The sequence below is a fragment of the Balaenoptera acutorostrata genome, chromosome 9 (genome assembly GCF_949987535.1).
Source record: "Balaenoptera acutorostrata chromosome 9, mBalAcu1.1, whole genome shotgun sequence".
Lineage (NCBI taxonomy): Eukaryota > Metazoa > Chordata > Mammalia > Artiodactyla > Balaenopteridae > Balaenoptera > Balaenoptera acutorostrata.
This window is the reverse complement of record NC_080072.1, coordinates 85405239-85426576: the sequence shown is the minus strand read 5'-3', so window position 1 is coordinate 85426576 and position 21338 is coordinate 85405239. Positions and strand designations below refer to the sequence as shown.

The following is a 21338-nucleotide window of genomic DNA, read 5'->3' as shown; positions in this document are numbered from 1 at the left end:
GTTTTATTTTAAATTTATAACCATAAACCTCAGATGGACCTTCGGCACTGCCTGAGAATCCTACTTTATTTCACTCACTGGTTTTCTCAAAAACCATTTCACACTTTCTTCTCAATCCTCTAACACCCCTTCTTCACCGTCACTCTCAGCTGATACCTGAGTCCTTTCACTAAACTAACAGAGGCAATAAGAGGAAAACTAGATCATTTTTCTACTACCACATTTACAAACCTACCTGTATCTGTGCCTCTCCTACTGATGGACAGTAACCAGCTCCTTTCTAAACATACCTCTTCACTAACTATTCTCACATTCACTCTTGAACACATTATAATCAGGCTTTTCTCCTTGGGAGACCAAGGAAACCACACTTATGAAAGTCACCAGGGGAATTCCCTGGTGGTCCAGTGGTTAGGATTTGGGGCTTTCACTGCTGGGGATCAGGTTCAATCCCTGGTTGGGGAACAGATCTCACAAGCTGCATGACACAGCCAAAAAAAAAAAAAAAAAAAAAGTCACCAGAAACCTCCCCAATGCCAAATCAATGGTCACTTTTCCATCTTTGAAGATCTTACTCTATCTCTCAGAAACAGTTCACACAGTTATTCACAACCTCCTTCTTGTCCTCTCTGGTTTCTGAAACACTACACCCTAAGTTTTCCTTCTGGCTTTTCCTCGCTGGCTGTACTTTCTCAATCTCATTTGTTGGATCTATTTTGTCCTCTTCCAGACAGTGCTCAGCTCAGTCTTCAGACTCTCCTCATTAATAATTTCTTAATTCCCATGGCTTTAAGTACATTTAAATGTTAACAGCATCTAAGTCTATATGGGAGAACCAACATATACCCAGAAATCCATGGGCAGTCACTCCACACCACCACGTGAATGGCTAATGGGCATACTTCACGTGTCCATAAACAGTATTCTTCATCTCCCACCTCCTGAAAAATTGTCCCCCTGCAAAGCTTTTCTACTTCAATAAATGGCACCAGCATTGCCCCAAATCTTAATACTTCTCACCAGTTTACCACCCTAACCCAAGGCACTATCTGAATTAATTAAATACTCTCCTAAATATTCTCCCTGCTTCCACTCTTGCCTATCTACATTACCTTCTCAAAAGAGCCACCAGAAAAGTCTTTTAAAACATAAACCAGCAGTTTCCAGACTGGCATTTCGCCACCCTATCACATCAACAAGTACAAAGCTGAACAAACTGAAAAATCGACAACTCTTTTTAGATCCATCATGAAAGTGATTGCCCCCAAAATTGGAGAGACAGTCAGGTGGATACAAAGAATCATAATTTATCTGTGCAGAAACCAGTGGTTCTGTGAGAACTTGTGCCAGGGTAGGAAAACCTAAACTGTAATTGATAAGTTGCAGGAGGCTCAATGTGGACAAATTTAAGAGTTAAAAATCCTAGGGGAATCCAGCCATAATGGGGCCTCTCAAACTTTTGTGAATTTTACCTCTTGGAGCTCTACCAGGTACTCAGAGTATAGATCAGGAAAAAAATCCCCTATGACTTTCAACAGGGAGAAGGGAAAAGGAAACATTTTGAAATATACCAGGGCATTCTGTTTTACTTAAAAAGGCCTGCCCCTTAGTAGAAACTATTGTGCCAGAGTTTAACCTGCTGGGGTTTTGTCAGAGCCTAACCTACCTGAAGGAAGGGAAACATCCAACTCCAGCCCCTTCTAGCCATTCTATCCCAACTAAGTGGAAAAAGAACTGAGAAGTACTAGTGAAATTCACAGTCCAGGGGCATAGGCTCACAAAGAACAGATGGATAATGTAAGCAGAGAGATGAAAATGCTAAGAAATAATGGAAAAGAAATGCTAGAGATCAAAATCACTATAACAGAAATGACAAATGCCTTTGATGGATTTATTAGTGACTGGACAAGGCTGAGGAAAAAATCTCTGAGCTTGAGGATATGACAACAGAAACTTCCACAACTGAAAAGCAGAGAGAACAAAGACCAAAAAACAAATAAAAAAACAAACAGAAGAGAATATACAAGAGCTATGAGACAACTACCAAACACAAATGAGGTCATGACACTGTCCTACTAAAAACTTTCAAATGGTTTCTCATCATTTAAAACAAAAACAAAAGCTCTACACCTTGGCGTGAAAGACCCGACATGATCTGACCATTTCTTCTTCTGCATGTCTTTCCATTTCTCCCTCTATTCACAGTCACGTGTCATCTTGCTGTCTTTTAATGCTTGTCAAGTTTGTCTCTTCTTCAGATCCTCTGCATTTGTTGTTTCTTCTGCATGAATAGTCTTCTCCCAGATATTCACAGACCATTCCCTCACTTTGTTCAGAAGCCTGCTGAAACATCATCTCCAGAGAGAGGCCGTCCTTCAGCATACTATTGAATAACATCCTATCTTCTTCTATTTTGTTTTACTCCCTACAAAAACATTTTCTATTTTGTGATATAATATTAATGTTATGTAATTTTTATATCATGTATTTGTTCACTTTCTGTCTCATCCACTAGAAATATAAGCTCCTCAAGAGGGCGAACTTTATTACTTTGCTACACCCAGCACCTAAAATAGTATCCAGCATAAATTAGGTGCCCGATAAACAACTTTTTAATTGATATATTATTTATTTATTTTTATACTAATTAAAAAATTAATAAGTTTTTAATGAGGTTTTTAAATCTTGTGTATAAACATGAATGGATTATGATAAAATTATTAAAACTATATTTAATTCAGACTTCCAAATACAATGATCTGCCCCATTTCATTTTTTTTTAAACATCTTTATTGGAGTATAATTGCTTTACAATGGTGTGTTAGTTTCTGCTGTATAACGAAGTGAGTCAGCTAAACGTATACATATATCCCCATATCCCCTCCCTCTTGCGTCTCCCTCCCACCCTCCCTATCCCACCCTTCTAGGTGGTCACAAAGCACTGAGCAGATCTCCCTGTGCTATGCGGTTGCTTCCCACTAGCTACCTATTTTACATTTGGTAGTGTATATATGTCCATGCCACTCTCTCACTTTGTCCCAGCTTACACTTCCTCCTCCTCGTGTCCTCAAGTCCATTCTCTACATCTGCGTCTTTATTCCTATCCTGCCCCTGTTTTTCTTCAGAAACTTTTTTTTTTTTAGATTCCATAGATATGTGTTAAAATATGGTATTTGTTTTTCTCTTTCTGACTTACTTCACTCCGTAAGACAGTCTCTAGGTCCATCCACCTCACTACAAATAACTCAATTTCGTTTCTTTTTATGGCTGAGTAACATTCCATTGTATATATGTGCCACATCTTCTTTACCCATTCATCTGTCGATGGACACTTAGGTTGCTTCCATGTCCTGCCTATTTTAAATAGAGTTGCAATGAACATTGTGGTACGTGACTCTTTTTGAATTATGGTTTTCTCAGGGTATATGCCCAGTAGCGGGATTGCTGGGTCATATGGTAGGTCTATTTTTAGTTTTTTAAGGAACCTCCATACTGTTCTCCATAGTGGCTGTATCAATTTAGATTCCCACCAACAGTGCAAGAGGGTTCCCTTTTCTCCACACCTTCTACTGCATTTACTGTTTGCAGATTTTTTGTTGATGGCTATTCTGACTGGTGTGAGGTGATACCTCATTGTACTTTTCATTTGCATTTCTCTAATGATTAGTGATGTTGAGCATCCTTGCATGTGTTTGTTGGCAATCTGTATATCTTCTTTTGGAGAAATGTCTATTTAGGTCTTCTGCCCATTTTTGGATTGGGTTGTTTGTTTTTTTGATATTGAGCTGCATGAGCTGCTTGCATATTTTGGAGATTAGTCCTTTGTCAGTTGCTTCATTTGCAAATATTTTCTCCCATTCTGAGGGTTGTCTTTTTGTCTTGTTTATGGTTTCCCTTGCTGTGCAAAAGCTTTTAAGTTTCATTAGGTCCCACTGCCCCATTTCTGAGAAGGAAATTTTCATAAAAATATGTCCTTCTTTCTGCAGTGAATTTCCAGACCCTAGAATATTTCTAGTATTTCCCCCAAAATAAAGAGAAGTAAAATTATCCTAATGGGCTACAGTTAAGATCCCATACAATTTTTTAATCATTTCTGTTTAACCCAAGTTTGTTTTACTCTCTGTGATATACACATACACACACTTGACACCTTGGTTACCTGTATTCTAGTTTTCATTAAGTTAATTTTTTTCACCAGGTAATATATTCACATAGTTAAAAGAAAAAGTCTAATAAGGTATACAGTAAAAAGGCTCCCTCCTGTCCCTCAGATCCCTAGGTTCAAATTCCCATCACCAATGCTGTCATAAGCAAGGAAGGGTAATTTGTTCTGTCAACTGCCAGACAGTAAATATTTTCAGTTCTGTGGGCTGTACAGTCTCTGTCTCAACTATTCTCAGCTCAGCTGTTATAAAGCGAAAACAGCCTTAGACTACATGTAAACAAAGGTGCATAGCGGTATTCCAATAAAACTTTATTTGTAAATATAGGCAGTGAGCTGAATCTTTCCAGTGGGGTCAATCTCTAACTTTACATATGTCTCTTTGACAAAAAGTGTTAATGGTAATGTTTGAAGAGACTGCAATGGAAAGGTTTGCAAAAAAGAATGCTATTTTGAAATTAAAAAATTCATCCTACTACCCATGAAACATTGATATACATTTAAAAACATACAAAATTTTCATATAAACAGACTTAAGATTATTCCAAGATGCCTTCTTTATGATATATATTACTCCAAATATATATACCTTGTGGCATAATTATGAAGAACTAGTGTAACATCAAGATAAAACAGACTGGTCACCTAACTAGCAGCACACTGTCAACATTAAAGTCTGGCCCCAAACATTCCCTTAAATGGTAGATCAAATATATAGTTAACATTTTCATGGAATACATTACAAAGTTAACCCAGAGTTCTTATTTTAAAATAAGAATTTTAAAGAATAAAAAAAACTGAATACCAAAAGTATACTCCCCACTCAAATCAATTCTAAAATGCACATTTCCAATATGTCTTACAAAGGATTTAATTTAATAAAACAAATCATGATTATAAAGAACTAGCTGTCTCTGAAAAGCAGATCATTGTAGACTGAGTAATCAGCTTCTCAAAATTCAAAGGTATCCTAGGAATATATCTTACCTTAGATGTCATTTTCATAAAATGTTTGTTTTGATTTTCTGCTGTTCCCATCTTTTCGTTCTTGACTAAATCATTTAGGCTTAGAATATCATCATCATGAAAGTATCTGACCCTTTCTTTTTCCTCATAGGTTGAAGCCTATGACAAAATGAACATTATTAGTTTAGTGAAAACATAAGTCTCTGAAGTATTTTAATGAATTATCTATAAATCTGATATTAAAAGTAAAAATCCCACTTTGTATCATAATCTTTCTTTCCAGTATATCCCTATTCTGTCTGCATCCACGTGGAAAAATTTCCATTAGAATAACACTCCCTACCTCTTCTGTCCCTTTACTTTTCCCTCTTCCCCAAGGATGGAAGTATGATAGTATCTGATTTCTGAGTTTTAAGGAAAGGACAGAATTGTTTTATGCCTTCTTCTCTCCTCTATGCTCTTCCCCTCCTTGTAGTAAAAATTCCCTACCACTGTGAAGGGAAGTCAGCAGTTACCCAGAGATCAAGTAAGCATATCAAGAACAAAAGTGAAGTATTAGCAAACCTACTTTAAACAGCTCTATCAGAAAAAAAGCTGATATTCTGATTCTCATCTAAATCAATTCTGGGTTTTCCTGTCAGTTGATTCCATACCTACACGTGGAAAAGAAAAGTGCTATGTACTGCCTACCAAATCAAATCTCTTCAACGCTGTTCTCACATTCCCTTATCCAAATAAAACCTGCTCTTCAATTTCTTTAGAACCATGTTCCCAATATTTTTTCCCCACATTACTACCCCTGTCTTCACAAGCTTAAATCTCACATTCCATGACTTCAATCACTCTCTGGATCCAAACCCCCTTCTGGTCCTCTTATCCTTTCACTATACTCAGAAAACAAATCTCAATCCTGAATGAATGTGTCTATCTTCTTTACTCTTATACCTAAACTACTCAGTAGTAAGCAATTCAAAAGAGTATTCTATGCCATCTGGCAATGCATCTATGAATCCCTAGCCAGTTCTGTCATTTCATACAATTCAAACCTTTACTATTCTTCTCCCACATCTCCCTTCCAAACCCCTAATACGTCCCATTTCTTTAGGAGAGGTATCCATCCCATTTTTATTTTCTGAACAAATCAATTACTAGTTCTAGCAGCACAGGAACTCAACAGGCAGGTAATAAACATTTGATAGAATTCGAAATGAACAAATCTTCTGTGGACCCAATTACCACTTATAAGATCTTTCAAATTTAAAACAAAAAATCTAACTTGGGAAAACTGAATATGTTGTTTTTGCCATTTTAAGAGCCTCAAGGTAGTGCTAAAAATTAACTGCTGCAGCTAGAAGATGGAAAAGAAAATTAAGGTTTACAAAGGATCTAACACAGGTCTATAGCACCAAGGTTTTCCCTAAGAGTTATGATAAGTATGTAAAAAGAAGCTAGAAACAATGTCAAAGAAATATACACTAAAATTAAAACTGCCTTAAGGGCTTCCCTGGTGGCACAGTGGTTGAGAATCTGCCTGCTAATGCAGGGGACACGGGTTCGAGCCCTGGTCTGGGAAGATCCCACATGCCACGGAGCAACTAGGCCCGTGAGCCACAACTACTGAGCCTGCGCGTCTGGAGCCTGTGCTCCGCAACAAGAGAGGCTGCGATAGTGAGAGGCCCATGCACTGCGATGAAGAGTGGCCCCCACTTGCCACAACTAGAGAAAGCCCTCGCACAGAAACGAAGACCCAACATAGCCAAAAATAAATAAATTAATTAATTAATTAAAAAAGGTAACTTACCATTAAAAAAAAAAACTGCCTTAAAAATTCAATGTTCACAATTATTTGAAAACTGTTGTTGAATTAGAATTCACTTTGTAAAAGGCAGAGGATTATAACTAAAATAAAAGTAAGAACGTGATTTACTACCTTCTAATGTTTGCATTATTAAGCAACATTTCAGAAAATATTTTGAAGTAGAGTTGACCCTTGAACAATGCAAAGGTTAGGGACAGTGACCCCCATGGAGTTGAAAATCTGACTGTAACTTTAGAGTCGGTCCTCGATATCTACAGTTCCATATTCACGGATTCAAACCACCACAGACTGTGCAGTACTATAGTAGGTAATTTATTGAAAAAGTTCTGTGTATAAGTAGACCTTTGCAGTTCAAACCCATGTCGTTAAAGGGTCAACTGTAGTCTGATACAAAGGGAAAAAATGAATTCTGAATTAATAAACAAAAGACATATGTTAAACATACAATCAGTCTCTTCCTTCTTCCTCCTTTAGATTCCAGATGTTTTCGTGGTGTGTTCACAGGCCAGACTCTTCCAGAATGATCTGTTCTGACAAGGATCACTTCTTCCTGATCTTCATTCTGTGGAAAGATTTAGAGATAACAACTGTAATTATTGAGAAGAGTCTTGAAACATTATGTTTAATAGCCAAAAGAGCATAAAAATGATTCTAGTTTTCACATAATATTATGGATTACCTTAAGCCTCACGGACTTTCATTATCTACTATAATGTAAAGTGACCATAATCTTTTCATGGAAAAGGTGAGGAAAAATATCTAAAGCTTACTTAATTTTTTAAAACAACTACAGAAGCAAACTTCAAATATAGTTTTCCTTTAGACAATATTAAAAGATGACAAAGCACGAATATTCACACAGGCATTCTATGAGAATGCCCATCACCTATGGAGCAGATGTCATATTTAATGAATGTTTCTTCAATTTAAAGATCCTGGCTTGCCTGAAAGATGGCAGAGTAGAAGGATGTAGGCTCAACCCTTATTACAGAAACACCAAAATCACAAGTAACTGAACAACCATCAACAAAAACACTGCTGAAACCTACCAAAAAAAAACAAAGAAGAAGCCACAAAGATATGGTAGGAGGTGCGTAATCATGATAAAATCAAATCCCATAACTGCCGGGTGGGCAACCCACAAGCTGGAAAATAATTATACCACCAAATTTCTCCCACAGGAGTGAAAGTCCTTAGCCACACATCAGGCTTCCCAGCCTGCAGATCTGGCAACAGGAGGAGGAGCCCCCAGAGAATCTGGCTTTGAAGGCCAGAGGGGTTTGATCAGAGGAATTCCACAGTACTGGGGGAAATAGAAACTCCACTCTTAAAGGGCAGAGACAGGGTCTCATGTGCAATGTAAAAAAACAGCAAGCTCATAGAGACTGGGTCAGACTTACCTGTTAGTACTGGAGGGTCTCCTGCGAAGGCAGGGGACAGCTGTGGCACACTGTGGGGACAGAGACACCGGCAGGGGCAGCTCTGGCAAGTACTCATTAGTGTGAGCCCCCATGGAGGCTGCCATGTCATCCCCCTCCCCCACAGACATAACCCCATCCAAAAGCCTGTATGATCCAGTGCTGGGACGCCTCAGGCCAAACAACCAGCTGGGCGGAAACACAGCCCCACCCATCAGAAGACAGGCTGCTTAAAGTCTTCCTGAGCATGACCCAGCACAGCAGATGGACAAGACCCAGCTCTACCCACCATCAGGTAGGAAAAAGGCACTCCTAGCAGGAGGTGTATATAAGCCTCTAAGACAAACTCATCCAGCAGAGGTCAGACAGCAGAAGCAAGAAGAATTACGGTGCTACAGCCTGTAGAATGGGAACCACAAACACAGAAAGTTAGACAAGATGAGACAACAGAAGAATATGTCGCAGATGAAGGAATAAGATAAAACCCCAGAAGAAAAACTAAGTGAAGGGAGACAGGCAATCTACTGGAAAAAGAATTCAGAGAAATGATACTGAAGATGCTCCAAGATCTCAGAAAACCAATGAAGGCACAGAGTGAGAAAATACAAGAATTTTTTTTAAAAGACCTGGAAAAACTAAAGACCAAACAGAGATGAACAATATAATAACTGAAATGAAGAATACACTAGAAGGAATCAACAGCAGAATAAATGAGGCAGAAAAACAAGTGACCTGGAAGACAGAATGGTGGAAATCACTGCCAGGGAACAGAATAAAAAAAAAAAAATTAAAAGAAATGATGACAGTCTGAGAGACCTCTAGGGTAACATTAGATGCAGCAATATTCTTATTATAGGGGTCCCAGAAGGAGAAGAGAGGGAGATAGGACCTGAGAAAATATTTGAAGATATTAATAGATGAAAACTTCCCTAACACGGGAAAGGAAACAGTAACCCAAGTCCAGGAGATGCAGAGAGTCCCAGACAAGATAAAGCCAAGGAGGAACATGCTAAGACACATAATAATCACACTAAACAAATTAAATACAAAGAAAAAAATATTAAAAGCAACAAGGGGATAGAGAAGATGGCGGAAGAGTAAGACGCGGAGATCACCTTCCTTCCCACAGATACAGTAGAAATACACCTACACGTGGAACTGCTCCTACAGAACACCCACTAAACGCTGGCAGAAAACGTCCGACCTCCAAAAAGGCAAGAAACTCCCCCCGTACGTGGGTAGGGCAAAAGAAAAAAGAAATAACAGAGACAAAAGAATAGGGACGGCACCTGCACCAGTGGGAGGGAGCCGTGAAGGAGGAAAGGTTTCCACGCACTAGGAGCCCCTTCGCGGGCGGAGACTGCGGGGGGCGGAGGGGGGAAGCTTCAGAGCCACGGAGGAGAGCGCAGCCACAGAGGTGCGGAGGGCAAAGCGGAGAGGTTCCCGCACAGAGGCTCGGCGCCGAGCAGCACTCACCAGCCCGAGAGGCTTGTCTGCTTAGCCGCCGGGGCGGGTGGGGCTGGGAGCTGAGGCTCGGGCTTCGGTCGGATCGCAGGGAGAGGACTGGGGCTGGCAGCGTGAACACAGCCTGAAGGGGTTAGCGCACCACAGCTAGCCAGGAGGGAGTCCGGGGAAAAAGTCTGCAGCTGCCGAAGAGGCAAGAGACTTTTTCTTGCCTCTTTGTTTCGCGGCGGGCAAGGAGAGGGGATTCAGAGCGCCGCCTAAACGAACTCCAGAGAAGGGCGCGAGCCGCGGCTATCAGCGCGGATCCCACAGCAACAGGGGCGCAGAGGGAAAATCGGAGAGACTCCCGCACAGAGGCTCGGCGCTGAGCGGCGCTCACCAGCCCGAGAGGCTTGTCTGCTCCCCCGCCGGGGCGGGCAGGGCTGGGAGCTGAGGCTCGGGCTGCGGTCGGATCGCAGGGAGAGGACTGGGGCTGGCGGCGTGAACACAGCCTGAAGGGGTTGGCGCACCACAGCTAGCCGGGAGGGAGACCGGGAAAAGGTCTGCAGCTGCCGAAGAGGCAAGAGACTTTTTCTTGCCTCTTTGTTTCGCTGCGCGCAAGGAGAGGGGATTCAGAGCGCCGCCTAAACGAACTCCAGAGAAGGGCGCAAGCCACGGCGATCAGCGCGGACCCCAGAGACGGGCGTGAGACGCTGGGGCTGCTGCTGCCGCCTCCAAAAAGCCTGTGTGTGAGCACAGGTCACTCTCCACACCTCCCCTCCCGGGAGCCTGTGCAGCCTGCCACTGCCAGGGTCCCGGGATCCGGGGACAACATCCCCGGGAGAACGCACTGCGCGCCTCGAGCTGGTGCAACGTCACGCCGGCCTCGGCCGCCGCAGGCTCGCCCCGCCTCCTCCGTACCGCTCCCTCCCCGCGGCCTGGGTGAGCCAGAGCCCCCGAAGCAGCTGCTCCTTTAACCCCGTCCTGTCTGGGCGGGGAACAGACGCCCTCAGGCGACCTACACGCAGAGGCGGGTCCAAATCCAAAGCTGAACCCCAGGAGCTGTGCGAACAGGGAAGAGAAGGGGAAATCTCTCCCAGCAGCCTCAGAAGCAGTGGATTAAAGCTCCACAGACAACTTGATGTGCCTGCATCTGCTGAATACCTGAATAGACAACGAATCATCCCAAATTCAGGAGGGGGACTCTGGGAGCAGGAGATATTAATTTTTCCCCTTTTCCTTTTTTTTGTGAGTGTATATGTATATGCTTCTGGGTGAGATTTTGTCTGTATAGCTTTGCTTTACAATAGCTTTATTTTACTTCACTATATTATAGCCTCTTTCTTTCTTTCTTTCTATTTTTTCTCCCTTTTACTCTGAGCCGTGTGGACGAAAGGCTCTTGGTGCTCCAGCCAGGCATCAGGGCCGTGCCTCTGAGGTGGGAGAGCCAACTTCAGAACACTGGTCCACAAGAGACCTCCCAGCTCCACGTAATACCAAACGGCAAAAATCTCCCAGAGATCTCCATCTCAACATCAAGACCCAGCTTCACTCAACGACCAGCAAGCTACAGTGCTGGACATCCTATGCCAAACAACTAGCTAGACAGGAACACAACCCCATCCATTGGCAGAGAGGCTGCCTAAAATCATAATAAGGCCACAGACACCACAAAATACACCACCAGACGTGGACGTGCCCACCAGAAAGACAAGATCTAGCCTCATCCACCAGAACTCAGGCACTAGTTCCCTCCACCAGGAAGCCTACACAACCCACTGAACCAACCTTAGCCACTGGGGACAGATACCAAAAACAACGGGAACGACGAACCTGCAGCCTGTGAAAAGGAGACCCCAAACACAGTAAGATAGGCAAAATGAGATGACAGAAAAACACACAGCAGATGAAGGAGCAGGCTCAAAACACACTGGACTTAACAAATGAAGAGGAAATAGGTAGTCGACCTGAAAAAGAATTCAGAATAATGATAGTAAGGATGATCCAAAATCTTGGAAATAGAATAGACAAAATGCAAGAAACATTTAACAAGGATGTAGAAGAACTAAAGAGGAACCAAGCAATGATGAAAAACACAATAAATGAAATTAAAAATACTCTAGATGGGATCAATAGTAGAATAACTGAGGCAGAAGAAAGGATAAGTGACCTGGAAGATAAAATGGTGGAAATAACTACTACAGAGCAGGATAAAGAAAAAAGAATGAAAAGAACTGAGGACAGTCTCAGGGACCTCTGGGACAACATTAAACGTGCCAACATTCGAATTATAGGGGTACCAGAAGAAGAAGAGAAAAAGAAAGGGACTGAGAAAATTTTTGAAGAGATTATACTTGAAAACTTCCCTAATATGGGAAAGGAAAGAGTTAATCAAGTCCTGGAAGCACAGAGAGTCCCATACAGGATAAACCCAAGGAGGAACACGCCAAGACACATATTAATCAAACTGTCAAAAATTAAATATAAGGAAAACATATTAAAGGCAGCAAGGGAAAAAAAACAAATAACACACAAGGGAATCCCCATAAGGTTAACATCTGATCTCTCAGCAGAAACTCTGCAAGCCAGAAGGGAGTGGCAGGATATACTTAAAGTCATGAAGGAGAAAAACCTACAACCAAGATTACTCTACCCAGCAAGGATCTCATTCAGATTCGATGGAGAAATTAAAACCTTTACAGACAAGCAAAAGCTGAGAGAGTTCAGCACCACCAAACCAGCTTTACAACAAATGCTAAAGGAAATTCTCTAGGCAAGAAACACAAGAGAAGGAAAACACCTACAATAACAAACCCAATACATTTAAGAAAATGGGAATAGGAACATACATATCGATAATTACCTTGAATATAAATGGATTAAATGCTCCCACCAAAAGACACAGGCTGGCTGAATGGATACAAAAACAAGACCCATATATATGCTGTCTACAAGAGACCCACTTCAGCCCTAGGGACAGATTCAGAGTGAAAGTGAGGGGATGAAAAAAGATATTCCATGCAAATGGAAATCAAAAGAAAGCTGGAGTAGCAATACTCATATCAGACAAAACAGACTTCAAAATAAAGACTGTTACAAGAGACAAGGAAGGAAACTACATAATGATCAAGGGATCAATCCAAGAAGAATATATAACAACTGTAAACTTTTATGCACCCAACACAGGAGAACCTCAATACATAAGCAAAATGTTAATGGCCATAAAAGGGGAAATCAACAGTAACAACAATAATAGTGGGGGCCTCTAATGCTCCACTGACACCAATGGACAGAACATCCAGACAGAAAACTAATAAGGAAACACAACCCTTAAATGACACATTTGACCAGATAAACTTAATTGATACTTATAGGACATTCCATTTGAAAGCAGCAGAATACACTTTCTTCTCAAGTGCACGTGGAACATAATCCAGAATAGATCACATCTTGGGTCACAAATCAAGCCATGGTAAATTTAAGAAAATTGGAATCATATCAAGCACGTTTTCCTCCCATAACACTAAGAGATAAGAAATCAATTACATGAAAAAACTGTAAAAAGCACAAACACATGGAGGCTAAACAGTATGCTACTAAATAACCAATAAATCACTGAAGAAATCAAAGAGGAAATCAAAAAATACCTAGAAACATATGACAATGAAAACACAATGACCCAAAACCTATGGGATACAGCAAAAGCAGTTGTTAACAGGGAAGCTTATAGCAATACAATCTTACCTCAAAAAACAAGAAAAATCACAAATAAACAACTGAACCTTATATCTAAAGCAACTAGAGAAAGAAAAACAAACAAAACACGAAGTTAGTAGAAGGAAAGAAGCTATAAAATCAGAGCAGAAATAAATGAAATAGAAACGAAGAAAACAATACCAAAGATCAATAAAACTAAAAGCTGGTTCTTTGAGAAGATAAAAAAAATTGATAAACCTTTAGGCAGTCTCTTCAATAAAGAACAGGAGAGGACTCAAATCAATAAAATTAGAAATGAAAAAGGAGAAGTAACAACTGACACCACAGAAATACAAAGGATGGTAAGAAACTACAAGAAGCAACTATACACCAATAAAATAAAATGGACAACCTGGAATAAATGGACAAATTCTTAGAAAGCACAACTTTACAGACTAAACCAGGAGGAAATAGAAAATATAAACAGACCAATGACAAGTGATAGGATTGAAACTGTGATTAAAAATCATCCAACAAAAGTCCAGGACCAAATGGCTTCACAGGAGAATTCTACCAAATATTTGGAGAAGAGCTGACACCTATCCTTCTCAAACTCTTCCAAAAAACTGCAGAGGAAGGAACACTCCAAAACTCATTCTAAGAGGCTACCATCACCCTGATACCAAAATCAGACAAAGATATCACAAAATAAGCAAATTAAAGACCAATATCACTGATGAATATAGACACAAAAAACTACCAAAGAGAATCCAACAACACATTAAAAGGATCATACACAAATCAAGTAGTATTTGTCCCAAGGATGCAAGGATTCTTCAGTATATGCAAATCAATCAATGTGATACACCATATTAACAAATTGAAGAATAAAAGCCATGTTATTATCTCAATAGATGCAGGAATAGTTTTTGACAAAATTCAACATCCATTTATAAAAACTATCCAGAAAGTGGGCATAGAGGGAACCTACCTCAACATAATAAAGGCCATATACAACAAACCCACAGCAAACATCATTCTCAATGATGAAAAACTAAAAGCATTTCCTCTAAGATTACGAAAAAGACAAGGATGTCAACTCTTGCCACTTTTGTTCAACATAGTTTTGGAAGTACTAGCCATGGCAATCAGAGAAGTTAAAGAAATAAACGGAATCCAAATTGGAAAAGAAGAAGTAAAACTGTCACTGTTTGCAGATGACGTGGTACTCTACATACAAAATCCTAAAGATGCTACCAGAAAACTACTGGAGCTCATCAATGAATTTGGTAAAGTTGCAGAATACAAACTCTTGCATTCCTATACACTAACAACGAAAGATCAAAAAGAGAAATTAAAGAAACAATTCCATATCCCACTGCATCAAAATGAATAAAATACCTAGGAATAAACCTACCTAAGGAGGCAAAAGACCTGTACTCAGAAAACTATAAGATACTGATGAAAGAAATCAAAGATGACACAAACAGATGGAGAGATATACCGTGTTCTTGGATTGGAAGAATCAATATTGTCAAAATGACTGTATGGCCCAAAGTAATCTACACGTTCAATGCAATCCCTATCAAATTACCAACAGCATTTTTCACAGAATTAGAACAAAAAATTTTACAATTTGTATGGAAACACAAAAGGCCCCAAATAGCCAAAGCAATCTTGACAAAGACAAATGGAGCTGGAGGAATCAGGCTCCCTGACTTCAGACTATTATACAAAGGCACATCAATCAAGACAGTATAGCACTGGCACAAAAACAGAAATACCGTTCAGTGGAACAGGATAGAAAGCCCAGAGATAAACCCACGCACCTATGGACACCTAAACTATGAGAAAGGAGGCAACAATACACAATGGAAAAAAGACAGTCTCTTCAATAAGTGGTGCTGGGAAAACTGGACAACTACATGTAAAAGAATGAAATTACAACATTCTCTACCACCATACACAAGAATAAACTCAAAATGGATTAAAGACATAAATGTAATAAGGCCAGACACTACAAAACTCTTTGAGGAAAACACAGGAAAAACACTCTTTGACATAAATCGCAGCAATATTTTTTTTGATCCACCTCCTAGACTAATGCAATAAAAACTAAATTAAACAAATGGGATCTAATTAAACTTGAAAGCCTTTGCACAGCAAAAGAAACCATAAACAAGACGAAAAGATAACCCTCAGAATGGGACAAAATATTTGCAAATAACGATTAATCTCCAAAATATACAAATAGCTCATGCAGCTCAATATCAGAAAAACAAATAACCCAATCAAAAAATGGGCAGAATATCTAAATAGACATTTCCCCAAAGAAGACATACAGATGGTCAAAAAGCACATGAAAAGATGCTCAACATCACTATTATTCGAGAAATGCAAATCAAAACTCCAATGAGGTATCACCTCACACTGGTCAGATGGCCATCATCAAAAAATCTACAAACAATAAATGCTGCAGAGTCTGTGGAGAAAAGGGAATCTTCCTACACTGTTGGTGAGAATGTAAACTGGTGCAGCCACTATGGAAAACAGTATGGAGGTTCCTTAAAAAACTAAAAATAGAACTACCATATGACCCAGCAATCCCACTCCTGGGCATATACCCAAAGAAAACCATAATTCAAAAAGACACATGCACCCCAATGTTCACTGCAGCAGTATTTACAGTTGCCAGACATGGAAGCAACCTAAATGTCCATCAACAGAGGAATGGATAAAGAACATGTGGGTACATATATACAATGGAGTATTATTCAGCAATAAAAAAGATCAAAATAATGCCATTTGCAGCAAAATGGATGGACCTAGAGTTTGTCACACTGAGTGAAGTCAGACACAAGCATACAATATCACTTATTTGTGAAATCTAAAAAAAAAAAAAGGTACAAATGAACTTATTTACAAAACAGAAGTAGAGTCAGTATGTAGAAAACAAACCTATGATTACCGAAGGGGAAAGGTGGGGAGGGAGGAATAAATTAGCAGATTGGAATTAACATATACACAGTATTATATATAAAATAGATAACTCATAAGAACCTGCTGTATAGCACAGGGAACTCTATTCAATACTGTGTAATGGCCAATAGAGGAAAGGAATAAAAAAAAAAAAAAGTGGATATATGTGTATGTATAACTGAATCACTTTGCTGTACACCTGAAACTAACACAACATTGTAAATCGATATACTCCAATAAAAATTAAAAGAAAAATAAAATAGTCTGGCATACACATAGTCTGACAATTACCGCATTACATAATAGTGAACTCACAATAAGAATCAGATTGACAGTGTTAAAAGTCAATAATCAATAATAGTGAAAATGCTATTTGAAATACTTTAAATCACCAGTCAAGTACCTAGCTTTATGTACAAAATGCCATTAACTAATTAACTATTAATGTTTCTCTATGGCCTTCTAAGGCCCTCAGTTAATTCCTCAATTTCTTTCCAGAGAATGACTATGCAACTCTCCCCACTCAAGTGCCCAGGGAGTATAATAATGTACTACCCTTCTTTGCCAGCAATGCAAACAAAACTTAAAAGATACTGCATCATTACAGAGCAGCTATTTAATTGTTTACTGCAAATGAGCTGAATTTCCTGCACTATTAAAAAGAAAAAAAGTATAGGGCTGAATTCCATTAGGTTTAATGACCCATGATGTAACTCCATTGAAGGATTATTAACAAGGTAGAAATTACAGAAGGGCAGATCAGGATCTAATACATTAAAGAATTAGGACTAGATTTGTCCTGATATAGAACTGCAATCTTCCAAAACTCAATGGCTCTCATCACTCAGAGTCCATGCACAAGTTAAATGGAAATACTATATAGCTGAGTTATTGTTTAAATAAGGAATCTACAGTACTGGAAAGGCCAGTCTAGAGGATTTCAAAGTTCATGGGCCATTTTTAAGATTTACAATAGAAAACTATGGGGAGGGCTCCAATCAAGATGGTGGAATAAAGGACACGGAGCTCATCTACTCCCACTAATACATCAAAAATATATCCACATGTGGAACAATTCACACAGTGTACCTGCTGAAAGCTGGCAGAAGATCTCAGACATCCAAAATTGCAAGAAAGATTATCACATAACTGAGTAGGATGAAAGAAATAAGAAAAGGAATCTGGACGGGACCTGTGCCCCGGGAGGGAGCTATGAAACAGGAAAGGTTTCTGCACCCTGGAAAGCCCCTTCACAGGTAGGGCGATCAGCCAGGACAGAAAGGGAGCTTCAGAGGTTCGGAGGAGAGTGAAGCAGCTGGTCTGTGGAAGGCAGAACAGAGAGAGATGAACCAGCACAGATGGTCCATGCCACCTCACTGCATTGCCCAGCCTGAGACACACCTTTGCTAGTGCATGCAGGGGCAGGGTGCTGAAACTCAGGCTTCAGAGGACACACCAGGGGAGAGGACTAAGGTTGGCTGAACAAAGACAGCCTAAAGGGACTGAAGCATGGTATGGGCTTCAACTGGGGGGTTATATGTGGAAGAAGCCTGGGCCTACCATAGAAGCGAAGTGCCACTGTTAATGGATTTGTGAGAAGCAGAGCCCACCATAGAAGCCTCTTTCTTGGCATATTCAAAGCAGTCCTGGCACCTCCACTAGAAGCTCTGGGAATGCACAAGCTCCAGCAGGTTGCCCACATACAGAGGCAGGGCTGAAATCAGAGCCCATACCCAGGGGCCACACAATCTAGGAAACAGGGCTGAAATCTGAGCCCTCTCCTCACTGCTGTGTGATCTGCAGATTTACAATGCAGCCACTGGGCCCTTTGCGAACTCAGTGCCTGCCAGACATCCGAGTGGACGATTGGTGTTCATGTCTGGTGTTAGCAGCTGTGGGTTTTGCAGGTGAATGCACAAGGAGGCAGGACTGGAGTCTGGGCTGCTTCCATAGCTCCCATAGCAGGTCCAGGTGCACCGCTACTGCAGTTCTAGTACCTGACTTCAGCAGATCTGTGCCTACGGACCTGTGTTGTTGGCTTTGTGAACACAGCACCTGAGGGACACCAGTGCTGATTGCATGCATTCCTACAGCTGAGGCAGGGCCAAGGGCAGTGCCAACAACAGTGTGCTTTGTGAGCCCGCACAATGGGTGACAGGTGACACCACAGAGCCCACTCCTGAGTGGACAGCTCCGGTGAAGGAATACTCAGTGGCTACTTTCCCAGAAGGAATGCTACAGTCCCGCCTACCTCACAGTGCACTTAAGAAATGGACCTGGGGGCTTCTACTCTAACATTTGGAGAGCAAAGACCCTGCTCCTGACAGGGTTGTGACAACCACAGAGGAAAGAGGAGGCCCTGAAAATATCTACTGCAGGCTCTCTCTGATCACCACAACAGCAGTCACACCCGCTAACAAGGGGCTAATGGCCAGCACACACTGAGGAAATAAGTGACAAGCATCCATACTAAAAACAGACCTTGCACCAAAAATATTAAACTCACACAGACTACACAGGAATGCTACCACATAAAAATAGTCCTCAAAGACCACACTACATAACTGTTTTTCCTAAACTCATAGAGTAAGAGAAATATAAGTAAAATGAAGAAGCAGAAGAACCAATCCCGATTAAAAGATCAAGAGAATTCCCCTGAAAGAACAAACAATGAAACATACCACTCAAATATAATAGACTCTGAGTTCAAAAAGGAGATAATAAAAATACTGAAGGGATTAAGAAAAGCTGTCAATAGAAATGCAGGTTACTGTAAAAAGGAACTAGGAACTATAAAGAGGAACCAAGAAAAATTAGAAAGTTCATTTGCCAAGATGAAAGCTGAACTAAAGGCAATAAACAGCAAATTGAATGATGCAGAAGAACGAATAAGGGATCTGGAAGATGGAATAATGGAAATCACCCAATCAGAACAGCAAATAGAAAGACACTGAAAAAAAAAAATGAAAGCAATATATGAGACCTATGGGATAATATAAAGTGTTCCAATCTTCACACAATAGGGATCCCAGAAGGAGAAAAAAGAGAAAAGAGGATCAAAAATGCATCTGAAGAAATTATGGCTGAAAACATCCCAAACCTAAATAAGGAAACGGATATCCAGGTAGAGAAGCACAGAGGGTCCCAAATAAGAGGAACCCAAACAGATCTACAACAAGACATATTTTATAATTAAAATGGCAAAAGATAAAGATAAAGAGAGAATTCTAAAAGTAGCAAGAGAAAAACAAAGAGTTAATTACAAGGGAACCCCCATAAGGCTATCAGCTGATTTCTCTACAGAAATGTTGCAGGCCAGAAGGGAGTGGCAAGATATATTCAAAGTCCTGAAATGGAAACACCTGCAACTTAGGATACTCTACCCAGCAAGATTATCATTTAGAATAGAAGGAGAGATAAAGAATTTCTCAGGGACTTCCCTGGTGGCGCAGTGGTTAAGACTCTGTGCTCCCAACGCAGGGGGCCTGGGTTCGATCGCTGGCCAGGGAACTAGATCCCACATGCATGCCACAACCAAGAGTTTGCATGCCACAACTAAGGAGCCTGCATGCCACAGAGACAGCAAGCCGCAACTAAAGGAGCCCACATGCTGCAACTAAGGAGCCAGTGAGCCACAACTAAGCAGCCCACAAGCCACAACCAAGGAGCCCACCTGCCACAACTAAAACCCGGCACAACAAAATAAATTAAAAAAAAAAAATTTCTCAGGCAAGCAAAAACGGAAAGAATAGCAATACTAAACCTATTCTAAAAATAAGAAATACTGAAAGGTCTTCTCTAACTACAAAAAAGCTAGAATCTACAGGAAAGAGAAAAATGATAATTAGAAAGTAAATCACTTAAATAAGCCAGTACACAGATTTTTTTAAAAATCAAAAATTTTGTAAAAGCAGTTAACTACAATGAACAGCAAAAGGATAATCGTGAAGATGTAAAAGAGGACATTAAAATCATAAACTGTGGAAGAGGAGAGTAAGAAAATATAGTTTTTTGGGTTTTTTTTAAGAACGTGTTTCAGCCTATATGACTACCAGTCTAAAGCAAGTAGATATAGAAATTGGTTAACATACTTGAAAAACAGGGCAGCCACAAATCAAAAACATAATAGATTCAGCAAAGCCGAAAAGAAGAGCACTTAAGTACAATATAAAAGGAAACCATTAAATCACAGAAAAAAACCAAAAAGATAAAGAAAGGGACAAAGAAGAAATATAAAATCAACAGGAAAACAAGGTTGAAAAGAGCAATAAATACATACCTATAAATAATTATCTTAAATGTCCATGGACTAAATGCTCCAATCAAAAGATACAGAATGGCTGACTGGGTAATGAAACAAGAGCCTACAATAAACTGCCTACAAGAAACCAACTTTAGGGCAAAGGACACACATAGACTGAATGTGATGGGATGGAGACAGATATTTCATGCAAACATAACGGCAGGAAAGCGGAGGTAGCAATAATTTTTTCAGACAAACTCAACTTTAAAACAATGGCCATAAAGAGACATAAAGAAAGACACTACATAATGATAAAAGGATCAGTACAAGAAGAGGACATTACACTCGTTAATATATATGCACTCAATACAAGAGAACCCGAAGACATAAATACTAACAGACATAAAGGGAGAAACAGACAGGAATACAAAAATAGCATTAGAATTTAATACCCAACTCATATCACTGGACAGATCTTCCAGATAGAAATTCAATAAGGCAACAGAGATCCTAAATGATACAACAGAACAGCTAAACCTAATTTATATTTTCAGGACATTATATCCAAAAAACAAAAAAATTCTTTTCAACTGTGCATGGACCATTCTCTAG

General features: G+C 40.0%; 1 protein-coding gene across 2 annotated transcripts in view; it reads right to left on the bottom strand.

Annotated features, from left to right (window-relative positions):
- Positions 1-21338, bottom strand: part of CWF19L2 (CWF19 like cell cycle control factor 2) — a 185528-nt gene that overhangs the window by 63163 nt on the left and 101027 nt on the right. For both annotated transcript variants that reach the window (XM_007182672.3, XM_057553460.1), the window contains exons 11-12: positions 7393-7509; positions 5150-5287 (exon numbers count right to left, since the gene is read on the bottom strand). In XM_007182672.3, coding sequence (XP_007182734.1) covers positions 5150-5287; positions 7393-7509 — 255 coding nt within the window. The remainder of the gene's footprint in view (positions 1-5149; positions 5288-7392; positions 7510-21338) is intronic.